General features: G+C 35.2%; 2 protein-coding genes across 21 annotated transcripts; both read left to right on the forward strand.

Moving 5' to 3' along the window:
- On the forward strand, nucleotides 52-8652 carry LOC109723896 (CST complex subunit STN1). Of its 13 annotated transcripts, none has more exons than XR_002219778.1 (4): nucleotides 52-641; nucleotides 1234-1269; nucleotides 4349-4419; nucleotides 5347-5370. XR_002219778.1 is itself a non-coding variant. In XM_020252399.1 (2 exons), exon 1 carries the CDS (start codon nucleotides 132-134, stop codon nucleotides 624-626), a length of 495 nt encoding a protein of 164 aa, XP_020107988.1. In that variant the 5' UTR covers nucleotides 52-131; the 3' UTR covers nucleotides 627-641; nucleotides 7761-8652. The 13 variants fall into 13 exon arrangements, 2 of the variants coding, with proteins under 2 accessions (XP_020107988.1, XP_020107989.1); XR_002219779.1 differs by lacking the exon at nucleotides 5347-5370 and adding an exon at nucleotides 5327-5343; XR_002219773.1 differs by lacking the exon at nucleotides 5347-5370 and adding an exon at nucleotides 4526-4990.
- On the forward strand, nucleotides 8055-15100 carry LOC109723895 (heat stress transcription factor B-4b-like). 8 transcript variants are annotated; one of them, XM_020252397.1, is made up of 6 exons: nucleotides 8055-8192; nucleotides 8747-8830; nucleotides 11653-11778; nucleotides 11960-12033; nucleotides 12200-13304; nucleotides 14044-15100. In XM_020252397.1, exons 5-6 carry the CDS (start codon nucleotides 13053-13055, stop codon nucleotides 14746-14748), a joined length of 957 nt encoding a protein of 318 aa, XP_020107986.1. In that variant the 5' UTR covers nucleotides 8055-8192; nucleotides 8747-8830; nucleotides 11653-11778; nucleotides 11960-12033; nucleotides 12200-13052; the 3' UTR covers nucleotides 14749-15100. The 8 variants fall into 8 exon arrangements, with proteins under 8 accessions (XP_020107986.1, XP_020107981.1, XP_020107983.1 ...); XM_020252392.1 differs by having other exon boundaries at nucleotides 11653-12033; XM_020252394.1 differs by having other exon boundaries at nucleotides 11960-13304.

The raw sequence follows: 20026 nt of genomic DNA on the forward strand, positions 1-20026 counted from the left end.
ACTGCTAACGAGCTAAAGGTTAGGGGTGTCTTTGTATATTTTCCCCTTTAAATTTCCCCCAAACACTACATAAACCTACCAGTAGTAATAATAATAATTATAGCAGTAGTAATAATAATAATAGTAATCCTATGGACCCGGTGCACCGGGTCCACGTGAAGCTCCTCGCGTGCGACCTACTCTCCCTCGTCCCCTCCTCTTCCTCCTCCTCCCTCCTCCGCCCCCGTCCCCGTCCCCGGCCCCCACTCCCCATCTCCCGCGCCGAAACCCTAGGCGTCGTCGTACTCCGCGAGCGCCGCCCCCTCCTCCTCTCCTTCCTCGTCGACGACGGCTCCGGCTGCGTCCCCTGCGTCCTCTGGCTCAACCACCTCCACCGCCGCCACTTCTCTGCCTCGACCTCGGCGGCGCCGCCCCTCGACGTCGTCCTCGCGGCGGAGGCCGCGGCGGAGCGCGCCGACGCCGTGCGCCTCGGGGCGCTCGTGCGGGTGCGGGGGCGCGTCGGGGTTTATAGAGGGGCGGTGCAGATCACGGTCGCGGACGTGGTCGTGGAGAGGGATCCCAACGCGGAGGTGCTCCACTGGTTAGATTGTATCAGGTTGGCCAGGGACTACTACGACGTCGCATAGTGTCGTCGTCGTCAGGTTAGTGTGTTATGTTTATGTGCACGCAAACTGTTTGATGAAATGCGTGAATGGAGCTGCTTTTGTTGGTCATAGCTGTTTAGAGAGTAAAATTGCACGAATAGTCCCTATACTTCTCGTTTGAACACTTTTAGCCCATAAAAATCTAAACTTTCTCCATTTTACGACTTCCAGTAGCGCCGTCCTTGTCGTCTTCTTCTTCTTCTTCAGGTTAGTGTGCTGTGCGCGGAAGATGTTTGGTGAAATGCATGAGTGGAGTTGATTTTGTTGCTTATAGTTCTTTAGAGGGTGGTAAAATTGTGTGAGTGGTCCCTGTACTATGCCGATATTGCTACTTGGTCGCTACACTTTTCAATCGTATACTTTAGTCAATGAAAATCTAAATTTTCTTTTTTTCTCCTTTTTATTTTTTCGACTAATAGCTGCGTCAGAGAATGCGTATGTCATGTGCACAGAAACTGTTTGTTGAAATGCGCGAGTGAGCTGGTTTTGTTGGTTATAGTATTTAGAGAGTAAAATTGCATAAATATTCGCTGCACATGTCCTCTGGATACTTCTATCCGTAAAAATCTAAACTTTTTCGTCTTTTCAGGTGATGTAGTAGCATTGTTGTTGTCTTCTTCTCCAGGTTAGTGTGTTGTGAGCAGAAAATGTTTCATCAAATAAGTGACCGGGGTTGCTATTGTTGGTTATAGTTGTTTAGCAGGTAAAATTGCATAAAGAGTCCCTGCACTATGCTGATGTTGCTACTTGGTTCCTATTATTTTTGTTTGAAGACTTTGTCCCTGAACTTTCAACATATTGCACTTTTCTCTTTAATTGTTTTTAAAAAAAGTTTTCGGTATAAATTGACCATTTTAGCACTTAGTATCAAATGACTTACCTATTTTAGTGTAGTGAAATATGGCTATATAGGTGTATTTACAAGAGGAGTTAATGTATGTCAGATTTTTCTTTTTATTTTTTTTCTTTTTTTTATAGGGTTCATGACTAAAGTGTAATATGTGTGAAAGTTCAGTAACCCAGTGTTTAAGTGAAAAGTACAGGGATCAAATTTCAATATCGAACGTAGTGCAACAACTTTCGATATGTTTCTTGTTGAAATGTTGGTATTTGGTGGGAATTGAGTAGATGTACAAGGCAAAATCTTAAGAGGATTTAGATGGAATTTCGAATGGTGCGTGGAGCATGTTTACTGAGATAACTATATGGACTTTGTTCACACTGGTTGATACCAAATCGTGATAGAGAATTAATCTGCCATTCAATGAATTCAAGTGAATTTGGTTTAGGGTACATATCTTTTGGTTGGAATGAGGTATGATTAGGTTGAATTCTATTGTTTACTTTTATGTTCCACCTTTACTAACACCTTTACTAATGTTTAGATTGCATCATAATTAGAAAGTGTATGTTTTGGGGAGAGAGGGAGAGAGAGAGAGGGAGAGAGAGGGAGGGAAGCTTGCTCTAACTAGAAATTCCCAACTATTTTTTTGTCAAATCACATTAATGCTGGTGAAGACTCCTACGTGAAGATAACCCAAAATCATGCTTTCTTGGATGTTCTTCTTTGATTATGAGAGAGAGAGAGAGAGAGAGAGAGAGGGGCAAGAGAGCTTAGTAGTGGCAATTGTGCTAATGCATTATGACTCGTAGTTATCTTCAGTAAAAATTTTCATTGGTCCGTCGACCCTGCCCGGCTGAGTGGTCGTGCCAGGCCGCTGGTTTAGAAAATCTAGCCCCGCATGGCATGGCAACTTGCCTAGGTTCGGGGCTGTGTCGAGTCGAGGGGGCTCCAAGCCATTTTAGCCTAGGTGCTGGTCCGACACAACTCAAATTACTTCTTTAGATCTATCTTATATTCTTTTCTTCTTCCAAGTTCTATTTGTTGCTTAAGGAAAAGAGTTGCTCTTATCCTAAAAATTGGTTTGTAGTAATTTTGTTTACATGGAACTTTTGTGAACCTTGCACCAAAACTATTTCGATACTACTAATATTGCTTAACAACATTACATATGAATAAACACCCAATGCCTTAGGGTTTACAATTCTTTACCCATCGTGTAACTAGTATTGTCTCTAATTTATTGGATATCATGTTGTAAATTGTAATTGATATATTGGAGATTTTAAAGAATTTATTTTGTCTCCAAGTGATTCTTATAGCTTGTTGTGTCTTTCCTGAGAAAGTTTGTTGAGAGATAAAGAACTTGATAGAAATGACAACCTTGTGGATCTTTGCTTCAATTCAAATTTGCTAAGTTTTCCTTTCTTCTTTCACCCTTTACCTCCCTACTTGGCATTGAATCATATAAGGGCGTACAATGATTGTGGACTTCTTCACGTATCTTTTTTAACTACAGTTAGCCAAAACTAGTAACCTGTAAAATTATTATTATAATAATTATTATTTGAACTATTTCTATCCGTTTAAAAGTCAAAAGAACCTGCAACTGTTGTATTGAACATCATCATCTCATCATTGGTTACTCTTCCCAGCATTATGGGTCAGCTAGAGCACAACTCTAACATGATAGGGCTATCCAACTAAATACTTACTCTTAAATGGTAAGATAAAGTAACTGGCTTATGAGGTAATCCAGCGAAATAATCAAGGAATTTCTATCCTATTCCTTTGTTATCATAGGTAGCTTGCAATTGCTTTATAATTAATTTTGTATACTTCTTTGATTTCAGCATTGTTTTTCTAAATGTCATTACCTGCTCATTGCTCGTTGCAATGACTTGGCGTCTGGCTTGCGAATGTACGATAATGTTAGTCTTCTTTCGGAAGAAGTGCAGTGTATTTTTACATAAATTTCATTCTGAATTTGCTGGGGTGAAATCAGTAGCTACTTCATTGAGAGAAGTACTATAATAGATTAGGCAATTTTGAATCTTCTTTTCCGTATTAGTCATATTGATTGCACTTTTTTTTTTTCTGTTTCATACTGTTTGTTGTACAGTATATATAGGGCTTTATACTTTGAAACAGTTTGATAGATTTGAGAATTGGCTGGAAGGGGCAATGGGTAGTTCTCTTTATTATATCGGCAGTTCTCTTTTGCACTCTTAATAGAGAAAAATTCATTATAAAATTCTTGTTTGTTTATTGACTAAAAGTGCACATCTATATGCAATGTTTGGTTGTATTTGGAATGAATTTCACTTTAATTACCTTTGTTGATACAAGTATTTGAATTACATAGCTCTTTGTTGATGCGAATATATGGATGTTACTTAAATTTTTAACTTCTTATGCCAATTTCCTCTTATAATCGGGTCTTCAATTTTTCAAGTATAACTACTAGGTCCCTAATCTTTGCATTGCTTTGCAATTATGGTTCTGAAGCAATCATGGTTCTCCCATTAATATTCTCTTTTTAAATGAACAGAGATGTCAACATAAGTTCTCAATTGCAATTGAAATATTGAGGATTAAAATGAAATTGACCTAGAAGATTGAGGACAATAGTCGAATTTACCTTAGAAAATTTACCGGCAACAACAAAGTATTAACAAAGTAAACCACCAAATAGACAAACTCCAAGACCTATCATATGCAATTAACTCAAAAATTTCAAACGTTAGAATATATCAAGAACAGCAATTCCTTTGTCATTTTTTTTGGTTGCCATATATCTTATTACTGGTATTGATGCCCTTATGAAATTTATTGAATCTATTTTTTTTTTTCGTAAATCAAGGAATAAAATGTCTACAGTGCTGCTCCAGATCCAAAATGCTACCTGTAGTACAAGATTTAACTACTAGCATAGTAAGTATTTGATACTATTTATTTAGGCATAGTAATGCTTACCTTTTTTCTGAAAGAGAAGATAAACTCAAATGCTACAATTGAACTTTCTTTTTTTACTTTACAGACAGAAGGAGGTGCGAATAGATAAATTCTATGAGAAGTTTTAATTATATATATATATATATATTCTTTAACTTAGTTTCTTTTGTTTTTATTCACCAAAGATCTTTGATATATATTTCTCAAACTCAACAATATTTTGCCAAAGAGCATACTCTTCAACCCAGTAGAACTTATCCTGAATTTGGAGCTTTGTAACTATGGCCACTTTAGTCCCTTCCTTCACTTTGTTCCCTTTTTACATAAGCTAATCTTCTTTGTTTAATCATCTAATTGTCTTGTTTCACAAAAACAGATGATAGAGTTACATCATTGGCTTTGGTTCTATTCCTTTCGCCCCAATATTCCGAGCTATTTATCTACGTATTTGTTTTCAGGTTATGTTTAAATAGTTGTTGATCGAAGAATCATGTTGTACTGTTAAATGAACTATAAGTTAATGAACTGCACTGAGCTTGTTATTGAGATAAATTTGACGAGGTGCTGTTGAACGGGTATCAACTACTGTTATGGTAACAATGAACTTATTGACTCACTACTGCAAATTTTCTTCTTGACTACATGAATCTAAATTTTGTACTCAAATGTTCATTTGCGCACTCTCCAGCTGTTTCGATCGACGAAATTTTCGTCAGCAGAGAGTGCATTTGTACATCTGTTTACCACATTTCTATCAGCCCTCTATTCTTTTTCTTATTTTAGTCTCTACCTCCACGAGTTTGCTCCTTTTTTATATTTAAATGTTACCACTGAGTTAGATCCTTTTCTATATTTAAAAATCGGATGGCTGGTTTTAATGCATGAGATACGATGGAGGTGATGCAGGCATGGTGTGCAGATGTTCACGGTGCACCGCATGCAGGCAATAATTTCCTGTTCTTCTGACTTTTGTATAAAGTTCCTCTTTTATCTGATTTATTATGGTTGCCTTTCCATTCTTTTGCTGCTTTCGTTTTCTTTGAGAATTTGCAGAAAAGATTTAGACAATGATTGTAATTCTTAGTTGATATATATAGAGTATACGGAAACTGATAACATGTGATCACAAATTAGGTGATTAGAAACAAGACATCTAGCACACTTGCAGGAATTTTACAGCTGTAGAGGTTATTTAATATTTATTTTCTATTTGTCTTTTGTGCCTAGTAAGATCACGTTTATCCATGGTAACATAACAAATCAACTCTTTTTTTTTTTCTTTTTTTTTTCTCCCTCTCATAGTAACAAATTTGTAAAATATGGTAGGTTACTTATATTTGGTAAATTTACTTTGACAATGTTTTATCTACAGCAGGAAAGTAATTTATAGCTTCATATATTGAAAGCACATTAGTTATTTTCTTGTGTTTTTTCCTCTCTTAACTCAAATGTTGAGCTTGTCTAAATTATTCAGATTTGTACGTAAAATAGTTGCCTCAATTGATTGTGTAAGATAAAATCCTTGCATCTAGAGTTTCCTTTTATATATTCGAGGCATCATAGAAGTGAATTATTAAAAGATTATACCTCTTCACTATCAAGTTGATTTGTTTTAGTTTTATTATTTCTCTGTCAAAGTTATCAGATGAAAAGTTTCTGGTTGAATACTTGGTTCAAACTTTCATTAGATAACTATATTTCATTGATGGTTGTTTACCACTTGCGAAACCAGGGAGTAAATCTAACCATTGAAATCCCCGAGTTCTGGGAAAGTTTATAGAATAGTTTGTAAGTATAGCATAATTCTTACCTGAAACTCAGACATACCATTTTGCCATTTTCCTGGGTTTGGAATTTGAAGATGGTGTGATTCAATCTGAACCCTCCAATCTTGTGGGGCCTATTTAAATCCTGTGGTGGTTCAGTCTTTTGGTACTAGTTGTATTGTTCTCAGCTCCTTGTACAGTGTACACCCATTATTCAACTGAGGAAGTTATTATGTAGACTTTAGTGCTTGTTTAGGCCATTTTCTTTACAGAAACACCAAGCTTTTGACAGGGAAATAAGTCAAGGGTGTTACTAATTATGTTGAGAAGCAGACTAAAAATAAGCATATGGTCCATAAAAATAGAAGCTCTATTTTAAAACTTCTGCTTTTGTCACAACAAAAATTGCTTAATTAGGAGATTGTTTGATAATGAGTTATTAGGATTTCTTTGAATAATTCTTCTTTGCTATAGCATTTCTGCAAAAGTTTTAAACCTGTGGCTGTGGATCTACCAATCAAAAAGCTTCGATTTTTGTTTGGTTAATTGCTCCATTGCATCTCAATGTTTTCCCCTTTTTTTCCACTCGAGTTCTCTAATCTTTCATTTTTTTTATTAATTAGGTCCTACACATTTATTATTTGCTTCAATTCAGTCGCTGTTGTAAAAAAGTTAAGTTCTGTTAACTTTTTTCGAGAAAAAAAATATTTGTTAACTTCAACAGAAATTGCCATAGGGTAAGGTTTTATGCTGACGCTATAAAAATTATGTACTGCTAACGTGGTTATTTTTGTTAGATTTACCAGAATTTTGACTAGAAAATTAAAACAAATAATAAGGATTTGGTATCTGATTGATAAATATAAAAAATTGGAAAGCCAAGTTAAAAAAAAAACACCAGATAAAGGTTGTGGATCAGCAGTGCAGTAAGTTTATTTTAACTAGATCTTCATCAAGCTTTGTTCACTAGTGACATGGTACAATGGGTCTGCCAATAAATTTCTTCTTTACCTTGCAATCATTCTTTACTTCTTTCTATGTGAGATTTTTATACAAGGTAGGGTGTAATCATTTAGAAATCTCCCCATCTTTAAACCTAGCATCTTTAGTGAAAGATCTCTGTTCCATGGACCCTTTCTGAGTTGAAAGTAGTCACCTTCTAATCATACCATTTGCTTTTCCACTTTTCCACTTTTTACATGAATGTTTAATCTTTGCATAAGAATCTAACTTCTCAGAGCTTCTACAGAAGTATTATTTGAGAAGATGTATTTGAAAAAATACTAGTAGTTTTTTTTTTAAAGAAAATCAGGCAAATTGCTTCTCACTATGGTGCTAAAAGTAGAAATTTCGTATTGGAACAATTATGTTATGTCATTCAAGCTTTCTGCTGTTAAGATTATTTTCAAACCTTTTTGTACCAAATTGAGTTTTCCAACAACTAAGTAAGGGGGTATCTTTTATTTAGTGCTCATATTGCTTTGCTTCTTTACGGCAAGAAGCTAAAATGAGATTCTAAGTCTTAAAAGTAGAAGTTCCATCTTGAAGCTTCAGATAATCTGCTGCAGAAAGGATTTGTGGGAAGGATGTGATACGTTGCTCTCCTTGGCACTAACACTCCATCAAGTCACATGTAAAACCGAAGAAACCCTTAATGGACTAGATGTCCATTCTCACGTGGACTGGTTTATCTGATCTCTTTCGTACAGTTCAATGACTGATGTTTCTCGTGACAGAAAAACTATTTCAGAAGCCACACATCAAAACAGGCATTAATTTTCAAGCAAGCTGTATACAGACATTCACTGGTGACTACCTCATGTTCTCCCATTCATCAAGCTGCTGTACATGAAGAGAAAGAGAAGGGTTTTATAAATGTTAAATATTGGAGCATGTGAGTGCACGTGGAGTAGCAGAGACTCCAATTAGACAGTGTCGAAAAAGAACCATCCCCATGCTTGTGAGCTCCATCAGCTTCTGATATTGGTATTTTTATTTCTTTTTTGTTTATTTTTTATTTTTTGGAACCTTCATGCACATGAGCTCTACCGTTCACTCACGTGTGCATGCACGTGCTTTGGACTCAATGTCTATGCACTCTATGCTTTATATCCCTACAAACACACACACACACACACACACACACACACACACACACACACAGTATGATGCATGTCCTTGATTTATTATTATAATGCTTACATACTAGAATCATCTAAACAATTACTACTGCTCAGAAGGGTTTCCCTGTCCCTGTGTCCCTATGCATGTCCAAGTGAGCACATGATACTGTGCTAGTATTGTGGTGTATATGATTACATGGGTATATGAGAGAGAGGGGGGAGAGGAGTCAAAATGTATGGATAGTCCTTGTACTATTACCGTATTGCAATTTGATTCTTGTGCTTTTTTGCTTAAATATTTATTAGAGTATGCTTTGTTCTGCTATACCGTGTAGTATTGTTTGATCTGGTGCTATTTGAGAAGTGTTATTAGGAGAAATACTGTATTATTTTTTTATGACCGGCTTCTCTCTGCAGCAGAAGAAAGGTCCAGGTTGGAGCTTCTGTCTTACCTGAGCCTTAAAATCACTTCTATGTTCCTTGCTGCAGTAGAAGTTTTAGGTTTGTGCTCTATTACTCCCTGAACAATTGTACATATTGCAATTATATACTCTCTACACTTTCACATATATTGTGATTTCTTACCAATCAAAAAGTTAAAATTGCACCAACTGTCTCTAGTTCAGGTAGCTAAGGATTTGATGATTGATATATAAGGTTCCAAGTTCGAACCTTAGTTACTTCATTTTTCCAGCCTAGTTTATTTGTTAAAAAGGAAGAAGAATGAAGCGGGGTAGTATGCTACTTTTTATCTCTAAAAGAGAAGTTAAAATTGCCCCTTTCTGGAAATTTATCCTTTCAGTGCTATATCAACTAAATTCAGATTAAAAAATTTATTTTATGGAAGAATAAAGTAATTATCTTATAAAAATAAATAATTTTTCTGAAATAAATATTGTAGCATATGCAGAAGTTCTAAAATTATATTGCAAGTGTGGGAGCCAAGTTGCAATACCAGGTTGATATGCAGGGACTATGCATATATTTTTAGAGAGAGATCTAGAGAGGTACCAGGTTGATATGCAGGGGCTATCCATATATTTTTAGAGAGAGATCTAGAGAGAGAGAGAGAGAGAGAGAGAGAGAGAGAGGGGCACAGGTGGGGTAGTAAGAGTGAGGGGGGTGGGGTGGGAAGGGTATAGAAAAGGATGGTAAATTCCTCTTTTTTACCTCCTTTATGAGCACAGACTCTTTAATCAGTTTCCCCTTAATGCTCTGAGGGGCACTGACCCACATCTCTGTCTTTCCTTGGGAGAAACAAAGGAAATGTTCTCTGTAAAGCTTCCTTTGTCTAGCAAGCTCCCATCTTTGGAGTGTCTTTCCCCCACCTTTTCCTTTTCCAATATCAAAAGCTAGGGAGAGGAGAAAGAAAAAGCAAAAAAACAGGCCTTTTATATATGTAGCTTGGTCTAAGCTTACACTTTTGATGTTGGTATTCTTTGCATCCCTCTAAGCACCACTTGGGAACAAGCCCTCTAACCCTAGCAACCATTTTTTGAATATGCCAATCAACTTTGAGGAGCCTATTTCCAATGATCAAATGGGAAAACTTGGGGACAAGGTTAGTGTAGGGAGTAGGAGTATCTTATTTGTTATCCTAATGGGTGCTGGATTTCTTTAAACATGTGTGGCTACAGTCCTCTAATAAGAAACTATATATGTATAATCTGTATATACAAAGGTATCAAGCCATGAGAGGCAATCATGCTACAATCCAAAAATGAAGCCCTTCTCTATGTGGCCTAGGTATAGGAGGCTTTGATCCCTTCACATGAGCTCTGTTGATTTGGTCACACTCTATTGGTTGAGTCACTTTACCACCCCCCACAAAAATTATCCTTTGGTAATATCATACCTACTTATCCTCACATGCATGCATCAATACTCTTTAATATATTGCCTCAGCCCTTTTCTAGATTTGTGCAATGTTGTATATATTGTATCAGATGGTGTGGGCTCTCTCTCTCTCTCTCTCTCATATTTGTAATCTTTCCACTACTGCTTTCAATTGTTGCAGTCAAAGATAGATCTAGACCTGCTTTCAAATGCAGTGGGTCACATGTGGATAGAGAAAGGTCATGTGAAGTATGCATAACATGTCTACTACAAACATATCATTAAAGCAACTTGTCAATATGTGGAATAGAATCTTCCATAATTTTCAATTCCATAAATAATTTAGCCCTCACATATCACTACTATGGCCTATTCATTTATCCTCCTCTAAATCTAAAGCATCAAGCAAAGTACTAATGCCCTTGCATCTTTTCTCTGTGGCCTATAGAACATAGCTCTCATCTGCATTTATGTGTGTATATTACTTGCATTTTGTGGCATCTGGGAAGCATGCTAAAACCCTAGCCTGCCTCAGGACTATCTTAAAATGGATGTAGACCATGTTGGCTAGTTTGACTGAGCCATCTGAGGCTTGGAATATGACAGAGAAGCAGAAGAGGTAAAGAAAGAGTGAAGAGCAATGCACCAAACTCTCTTTTACAAACATATATAATCACACAATTGTAATATAATTCTTTCTCCCACACCAGTTTTATTGGCTAATTTGGTTAGTTGTGGAGTTTAGAGTTTAGTTAATTAGTCCCTGCTTTGCGTTGACCTTGCAATCTGGACACTTAAAACTTTATTCCATTCAATACACTAATAAAGTGTACATCTGTTTGTAGAGGGACTAATTCACTTATAATCCAAGTCAAGATAAATGTGAATTTGGTCCTACAATCTGTGCATTTTGTGGCCAAAAAAATATAGCATCAAGAACAAAAACAACCAAACCTTAGTTACAGCTATTTAGGTTGCCTAGCTTGTTGGGCCCTTTTTTTTTTTTTTTCTTTTATTAATCAGCTGGCATCAGTAAATGTCACAAACATCATTTCTTGAGACCTTTTTTCCGAACAGCACTTTTAGGCCTCCTTTGACATTTTTGTCATTTTTCCATTTTTTAAATACTAATTCTATATAGTTTATTTTATGGGTGAAAAGATTTTTCTCTTGCTGTCATTGTTAGTAGGCTTGTAGCACACTCAGACTCAGTGATGAATTTTGGAAGCAAAAGAAATTTGTTACCAAATTTTTATTTTTTGTACCCAGCCAAATACCTTGGATATGAGGAATTGGAAGCGATGCACTATTCTTTTGATACAAGTTTAGGGAGCGATACCAAACGAAGCCTTAATTAGTTACACATTCTCTCAGGCTGCATTGTACTTAAAGTAGCACTCATTCTTGATACCTTTTTTATTTAACTTATTGCTCTTAACTGCAATCACCTTTAGAAGATTATCTAACAGGGAGTGAAAATTTTGCAGTGTTTTTTTGCTATAACATAAGGTAGAAAGAAGATTTTGAGACCCAGCAATCAGACTTTCCACTTCTACTGCAGAGAGAATCCATAGTGATGAATTTTGAAAAGTCATGAGTGCTTCTGCTTAGAGGTGCTCTAATGTTGAACTTTGTCTTTGACTATGTGAGTTTGATACATCCCAAGCCAACCATCTAACTAATATTGTGGCAAATGTGTATTGTGCATTAAAATAAAAAAGAAAAAAGGTAAAAGAAAAAAAAAACTCAGAATGGATATCATAAAAGCTCTGATTTTATGTTAGACTCACACAGGAGGAGGATCATTTCCCAGATCCCAAGTGTGGATATAATGGATCACCTCTTACTTGAGCCTCTCTTACATGATGGTACATCTCACATCTCATCACATCTCATCTTAATAATGATCAGTTTCATGAGCTAATACTAGCACTGCTATTTGATCAGAGGTTTTTTCTTTTCTTTTCTTTTCTTTTGGTATCTTTCTTTCCATGTGGGTAGAAAGTTAAGGAATGTTTGTTTTTTTGTTTATAGATATGATATTTATGGAAGCAGCAGCTTTGCATCCCACCATGCAGGCCAATGACAAAAAGGGGCAATAGAAAATGATATTGCATCAAAAGTGCTCACCTATTTATATATTTTATGTAGCAGGGAGGAGGATAATTAAACTATTCCCCTCCCCCTCCCCTCACTAAAACTTCCTCTTCTGTATAAATTATGCCATGGAAGTCACGGGCTAGCCTTGAAATCTACAAATGAAAACTATACATGAACAAGGGAATAGGAATAAAAACCCAGGAATAAGTTGAGAATAGCAATTTCATACATTAAAGCAGGATATGTGTATAGCTGTATACAGTTTCTTTCATCACTTATTAGTGTATGTACACTGTATAATGCTGTGTGTGTGTGTGTGTCAGTGTGTGTGCATATTTACATGTAATCCTTGAATAATAAATTGGATTACTGTAGTATATTCAAGAGATTCTGGAAAGACAGTGACTGCTTGGTGCCTTGCCCCCTCATTTATTATACTTATCTCAATAGTACTTGAAGAACCCACTATCAGTGTGCACATCTACCCATGTATATATAATGATAATGATGAGAGAGAGAGAGAGACAGAGAGAGAGAGAGAGAGAGAGAGAGAGATCTACATAATAAGAATATTTGAAGTAGCTGGTCTGAGGCACATATAGTGTAGAGAGTATAGGGCAGAGAGAGAGAGAGAGAGAGAGAGAGAGGTCCACATGAGAATATTTGTAGTAGTAATATTAGTAATGTGAGGCATATAGAGAGAGTAGAGAGAGAGAGAGAGAGAGAGAGAGAGAGGAAGTACCTTTTGCTTACTCTTGTTGTAGTTGGAGTTGTAGTTGTGGAGTCCATGGCTTTCTTAGTGGAGAGGTGTGGAGAGATGGTGGTGTCAATGGATCAATCTCACAAGCCAGTGCCTGCACCCTTCCTCACCAAGACATACCAGCTTGTGGATGACCCTTGCACTGACCACATTGTCTCATGGGGGGAGGATGACACCACTTTTGTTGTCTGGAGGCCCCCTGAGTTTGCTAGAGACCTCCTCCCCAACTACTTCAAGCACAACAACTTCTCAAGCTTTGTTAGGCAACTCAACACCTATGTATGCCTCTCATCTCCCTCACCCCTCTCTCTCTCTCTCTCTCTCTCTCTCTCTCTCTCTCTCTCTCTCTCTCATCAAGTTCCACCACTTTCACTTCCATGCCTCTTTTTTTTTTATTTGAAGTGTTTGTCTCTACCATCTGATTCTTCAATGAATATGAACTTAAATGTCTTTACTGTTTGGTGTCTGGAGTATATAGTGGCTAAATAGTAAGCTTCTTGTTCTTGTCTATCCACAGTGCTTTGGATGAGGGTGTAGCAGATAGATCATGAAGCTAAAAACACTCGAACTTTCTTTTACTTCCTATTTAAGAATTTGAATCATGATGAAAAGCATTTTCATGGCTTTATGAATATTCACTAATAAGTGATTCTTCACAAATGATAATAACTGTTATTACAACACCTTTTTATATTTTTCACTCCTTAGTATGTTAACTAAAACATTGTATTTTCGGTACTTCCAAGTTGTTAGAGAAAATAATTCTTTTGCATTATATCAGAATGCGAGATCCTAAATTTTTGAACACTTTTAAGTGTTTAGTTAGGTTTAACTTAATTTTCTTTCATTAATTTATTTCAAAAGTCCTGTATACCCAAGAAAAAGTCTTGAAATTTTAGATAATTGAAATACGTACCGTTCTCTGATAGCTTAAAGTTTCATAGATAGAAAACAGTTAATAGTTTCACATGATGCACACAATGCTCATTCTTTTGTTTTTTTTCATTGATTTCTGCAGGGTTTCAGAAAGATAGTGGCAGATAGGTGGGAGTTTGCCAATGAGTTCTTCAAGAGAGGAGCCAAGCACCTGCTCTCAGAGATCCACAGGAGAAAATCCTCTCAACCTTCTTCTCACCATTACTACCACTCTCCGCCGCCGCCGCCGCTGCCGCCGCCTTCTTCTTATAATCACCACAACCCCCACCCAGAAGATCATATGAGCATCAGTTGGATCAATGATCCCTCAGCACTGCTCCCTCCTCCTGCTCATTCCAATGTTGGTCATGATCATAACAACGCCTCCGAATTCCTCTCGGCGCTCTCCGAAGACAACCAGCGGCTGCGGCGGCGCAACTCGGTGCTCCTTTCGGAGCTCACCCACATGAAGAAGCTCTACAATGACATCATCTACTTCCTCCAGAACCATGTCACCCCTATTTCCCCAAGACCCAGTAATTGCAGCAGCAGGATCCTTGAGCTGGGCCCTTCAACTCAATACCACCCTCCTCATCCTCCTCATCCTCCTCCTCCTCCTCTCTACAGGATCCGTAATTGCGCGATGGAGATAGCGGAGGAAGAGGAGGAGGAGGAGGAGGAGGAGGAGGAGGAGACCGATGGCGGCGCCGTGAAGCTCTTTGGGGTTCCAATTCATGGTAAGAAGAGGTTGCATGAAGAAACAGCTACTGTACCAGATGAAGAATCTGATGATCATGGGAGCATTTAGGATACTAGGAGTAGTAATAATACTAGTATTTAGTAGTAGTAGTAGTAGTAGTAGTAGTAGTAGTAAGAAAGCATTTAGGATTGCTTTAGTTAAGAGGAAGAGTTAGATGTATATAGGCTTGGCTTATTTGTTTGAGGGAGAGTAGCTAGTGAAGGAGAAAAAAAAAAAGAAAAAAAAAAAAAGAAGGTTCCAAAAAAAGCTTATATTGGCCAAGCCATTCTTATCCAAGTCTTATTTGAGTAAGCCTCACATCAAAAGAATCTCTCTCACTCTTGTTTCTTACTTTGAGGATTATTGTTTTTTTGATTTTTTTTTTTTTTCGTTGGTTTGGATCAAGACTAACTAGTACTCATTTGGTCTTTTTAGTCTTTATTTAAAGGGATAGTCATGTACTCTTCCATCTTTGGATCACTAAAGATAGGTTTGGTGATTTATATAAGGCTAAATTACACTTTTGGTCCTCAAAACTATGAGGCTTAAAATAATTTTAACCTCAAACTTAAATTTGTTATAATTTCTAACTAGAATATTTTAAGCTTGTTATAATTAAATCTCATCCTACAGTATAGTTTAGCTGACTCGATAATAGTCACGTGCTACTCGTATGATAGTGATATAATGATAATCACAACATATGTGACAAAAATTATACAATTAGATACTAAATTATTGTTATATCAGTGACACATTATTATCTTGTCAACTAAATTGAATTGTGAAACTTAATTGTAATAGTCTGAGATTCAGCCACGGTCTCGATGAAGAATCATGATCATGTAAGCATTTAGAGGAAAAGTAGGAGAGCTTTTAGAAGCTTAGTTAAGAGGAATATATATAGATGCTTATAGGCTTGGTTTAATTGTTGAGAGAATAGCTAGTGAAGAAAGAAAAAAAAAAAAAAGAGAAAAAAAGAGAGGCGTAAAGTAAAGAAAAAAGAAAAAAAAAAAAAAAAAGTTTATTGGCCGGTAGCCAAGCCATTCATGTCCATCCAAGTGTTACTTGGATAACCCTCACATCAAAAGAATCTCTTTCTTGTTTCTTGTTGAGGATATATATATACTCTCCTTTTCTTTTCTTTTTTTTGAGTAAATTACAGTTTTGGTCCTCCAACTATGAGTACTGTGTCATTTTCGTCTTCAAATCTTAATTTATTATAATTTTTTGATTCAAACTTGTGGAAATATCAAGTCTCGCAATCCAACTTAGTTGACGAAATATTTATGTGTTACTAATATGAAAGTAATTACATATTAGTGCTGTAATTAATGATGCGGTAATAATTAAGATGCCACGTCACTTTCAAATTAGTGATGGTCACTATTCAGTTTACTAAATTAGACGGATATTTTTTATAACTAATCCTATCAATTTTTATAATTATAAAAATAGTTTTCTTAAAAAAATAATTATAAAATTGACCTTTAAATGCGGTTAATGATTCACCACATTCATAACTTCTATTTAGCAGTAGAAAAATAATAAAAGCGGTGAATCATTCACCGCTTTTACCATCGTAGAATTATAATAAAAAGGAAGAAAAAGAAAGAAAACAGTGAATAGTTCACCGCTTTTAAAAGTAGTGAATCATTCACCGCTTTTATAAGACTATATCTACGAATAAAATTTTAACAGATTTATTTTTAAAATAAAATTTTAGAAGATGACTATTGAACTAAAAACCCCAAATTAGGCTGTAGCATGTGAAACTTAATTATAACAATTCAAAAAATTTAAATTAAATATTATAATAAATTTAAGTTTGAGAACCATGATGTCATGCACCTCACAGTTTGAGGCCCAAAAGTGTATTTTATTCCTCTTTTATTTTTTGGATCATGACTAAGCAGTACTAGGTTGATCTTTTATTATGGTACTCTCTATCTTTTAAGAGCCTGCTGTGCTCTGCCATCTTAATTTTGGTCAGTTAGTGCAGTTTTGGGTAATTTAAATACATGTTCTTCATTTTTTTTAGAAAATTAATTTTAGAAGAGTTTTGTATCTTCTCATCTCTTTATTATTTATTTTTTTAAAAAATAAATTTTACATATCAAAAAGTACAAGAGTGAACAGTAAATTACTTGCATTAATTAGTTCATCAAAAATATTTACTGAACGATGTGATCTTTAGGAACGGCGTAATCTTTAGGATTGGTAGCCTACCGGTGGGTAATTTAGGAGGTCAGGAATCGCGTGATCTTTATGAAGACCCACGTGATCTTTATGAAGACCCAACCGGACCCCTTCTTTGTAGCTTATAAGATTAAGCAGCTGACGAATCTTTGGAAGCAATTTCTACTAGGTAATTGACGACGCGCTTGTAGTCGGTATGTTTTTGTTTTGCTTTGTTTTTTATTTTTTGTCCTTTTTTCTTTTTGCCCCCTCCGAGGCCTATGTTGCTTCACCCCTGTAGCTTAGTTCACCTTTTCGATGAATGAAGCGGGTAGCGTGCTACCTATTTCTCAAAAAAAAAAAATTTATTGAACAACAAAATACAAAAACTTGAAAATAAATTTTCTTTTGCTTCCAAATTATTTTAAAATAAATTGGTCATCCATCACTTAATTGATTGCATTGCAAGCTAACAAACTATAATAACTAAAAAAAAAAATCTTTCTTTCAATAGATCAAATTATAAAACTTAATATTTTAAAAAATAAAAAAAAATAACAACGATACCAAACAAGGCCTTAATCTTCCTAATTAAGTGTTTTGTTTTTTTTTCTGGGTCATAAAAGTCCATTTTGAATATATATTTTTGAGAAATGAAATAAATTAAATATCAGTAACAATTTTAATTGGTCTCTCCTTTTTTACAGTTTTACTAATATAAATATTATGTGTATACATATCTAATTATTACAATAAGAAATGCTATTTGTACATCAACTTAAGTGAACAATGCATATTTTACAACACCTTACTCTAGGATTTAGAATTTTCTTTCGGTATTTAGTATTAAAAAATTTAAAAATAATAAGACTAGTGTGAAAAAGTTGACCTTGGACCGCGTTGCTGTAACATATATACAATCGAAAAATTTGACATACAAACTATGTATCACGGACACTTTTGTAAACCTCGTGTGTTCGTGTCGGACGCGCGCGTGTCCATGTCCGACATCTATCCGATGTGGACACTTTTTCGACACCCATTTTATATTGATCCATAACGCATCCAATTAAAAAATATATATATCTTCTTTTTTTTTTAACTTTTTCTATGCATAAATAATCTAAAATGATAAATATTTTAACTTTTTTGATGAATGCATATATTTTTTTTTTGAAAATATAAATAAATTATGTATGGTGAAGAATTTCGTTTCTTAAAATATATGAATTATTAATGAAAATTTTACTAACTTTCATTCGTACGAGAAATACAATAATATTTTATCAAAATTAATATTTCATACATAATAGAAATATATTATTATATTAATAATATTTTATTTTATTAGCAATGTCCATGTCGTATTTTTTTGGAAGTTGCCAAGTCGCGAAGTCCAAATCGTGTCGTGTCTCGTGTCCTGTATTAGTGTCTGTGACGCCTAACATACAAATAATATTGCTCTGTTAACTTTGTAAATTTTGTGTACCTAATAAATGTAAAATTGTACTGAAGAGCTACATAGGTAAAATTATAAATACTAATAGAAGAGTATTTCTTAGATTCAATCACTAGTCAACAGGGATTTTTATGAAATAAAAACTTTAAAGGTTACAATATTTTTTTAGAAAATAATCTTTGATATATATATATATATATAGAGAGAGTTGGACTGGGCTACTATTAGTAGCAAAATTTCATTGTTGCTACCAGTTTTTTAGCCTTTGGATCAATTCTTTTCATTATTTCTAACCATTAGATTAAATACTATAACTCAGTGGGGACCACTCAACCCTAGGGGGATCACTCAACTCTAACTGACTAATATCATCCTGACCCTACAATTTTTCATCCAAGGATTAAAAACTTGATAGCAAAAAGAGTGTTTTACTATTAATAGTATTCCAGCATAATTCTCTCTCTCTCTCTCTCTCTCTCTCTCTCTCTCTCTATATATATATATATATATATATATATATATATATATATATAGAACTAGGCTGGAATACTTTTAGAAGCACCAACCCCTTGGTGCTTCTAAGTTTCTACCCCTTGGATCTACTCCTTAATTACTTATAGACCTTAGATCAAACAATATTCCACCTACCACCACCTACTTCCACCTACCACTATCATCCCAACCCTACATCTCTCCATCCAAAACCTAAAAACTCAAAAGCACCACTCCCTTGTTTTCGATGATAGGACGTTCGTTTCGACGATCGGCTCTGTTAGGTATGATCTACCCTATTGGAACTATCTAGAAACCAAATTTTAGATTTTTTTTGACATCATTTACTAAGCGATCAAAAGGTCTAAAAAATGACTATTTTAACGATCGATGTGGCACATTTTTAAGTTCAACGGTGTAGAAGTATCCAAATTACATAAAAATTTAATAGAAAATTCTACTTAACATCAGTAGCAAGATCAATACTTCCGATTTAAAAGTTGAATCCTTTATCACTATTTTTTATGAGATTTTTATTTTCAACCGTTCATTTTGAGACTACTCGTTCACTAGACAAATGAAATCAAAAAATTATGAAATTTGGTTTCTAGATAGTTCCAATAGCGTAGATCAAGTTTAATGGAACCGATCGCCGAATCGGACGTCCCATCATTGAAAACAACTTAAAAGCACGGGGCCTCCCGTACTTTCGAAAGCATAGGAGCCTAGCTCATATATATATACATATATATAGAGTTAGGCTGGTATACTATCGGTAGCACGAATGCCTCCGTGCTACCAAGTTGTTTTCAATGATGCGGCTTCTAAATTGACGATCGGCTCCGTTAGACTTGATCTACACTATTAAAAGTATTTGAAAACTAAATTTCATAATTTTTCGACATCATTTACCTATCAAACGAGTAGTCTAAAAATGAACGGCTGAAAATAAAAATCTCATAAAAAACAGTGATAAAGAATTCAAATTTCAAATCGGAAGTATTGGTCTTGCTATTGATGTTAAGTAGAATTTTCTATTAAATTTTCATCTAATTTGGATACTTCTACACCGTTGAACTTAAAAACGCATCATATCTACCATTAAAATTGTTAATTTTGGAACCTTTTGATCACTAGCCAAATGATGTCGAAAAATTATGAAATTTAGTTTCCAAATACTTTTAATAGTGTAGATCAAGTCTAACGGAGCCGATCGTC

This window comes from Ananas comosus, linkage group 18 (genome assembly GCF_001540865.1).
Source record: "Ananas comosus cultivar F153 linkage group 18, ASM154086v1, whole genome shotgun sequence".
NCBI classification, from domain to species: Eukaryota; Viridiplantae; Streptophyta; class Magnoliopsida; order Poales; family Bromeliaceae; genus Ananas; species Ananas comosus.

What these genes read in the sequence shown, in the direction of transcription:
- LOC109723896 (XM_020252399.1), top strand. Translation starts at nt 132, where the DNA reads ATGGACCCGGTGCACCGGGTCCACGTGAAGCTCCTCGCGTGCGACCTA.
- LOC109723895 (XM_020252391.1), top strand. Translation starts at nt 13,053, where the DNA reads ATGGCTTTCTTAGTGGAGAGGTGTGGAGAGATGGTGGTGTCAATGGAT. An exon ending in TTAGGCAACTCAACACCTAT is followed by an intron (nt 13,305 to 14,043) that starts GTATGCCTCTCA and finishes TGATTTCTGCAG; the next exon opens with GGTTTCAGAAAGATAGTGGC.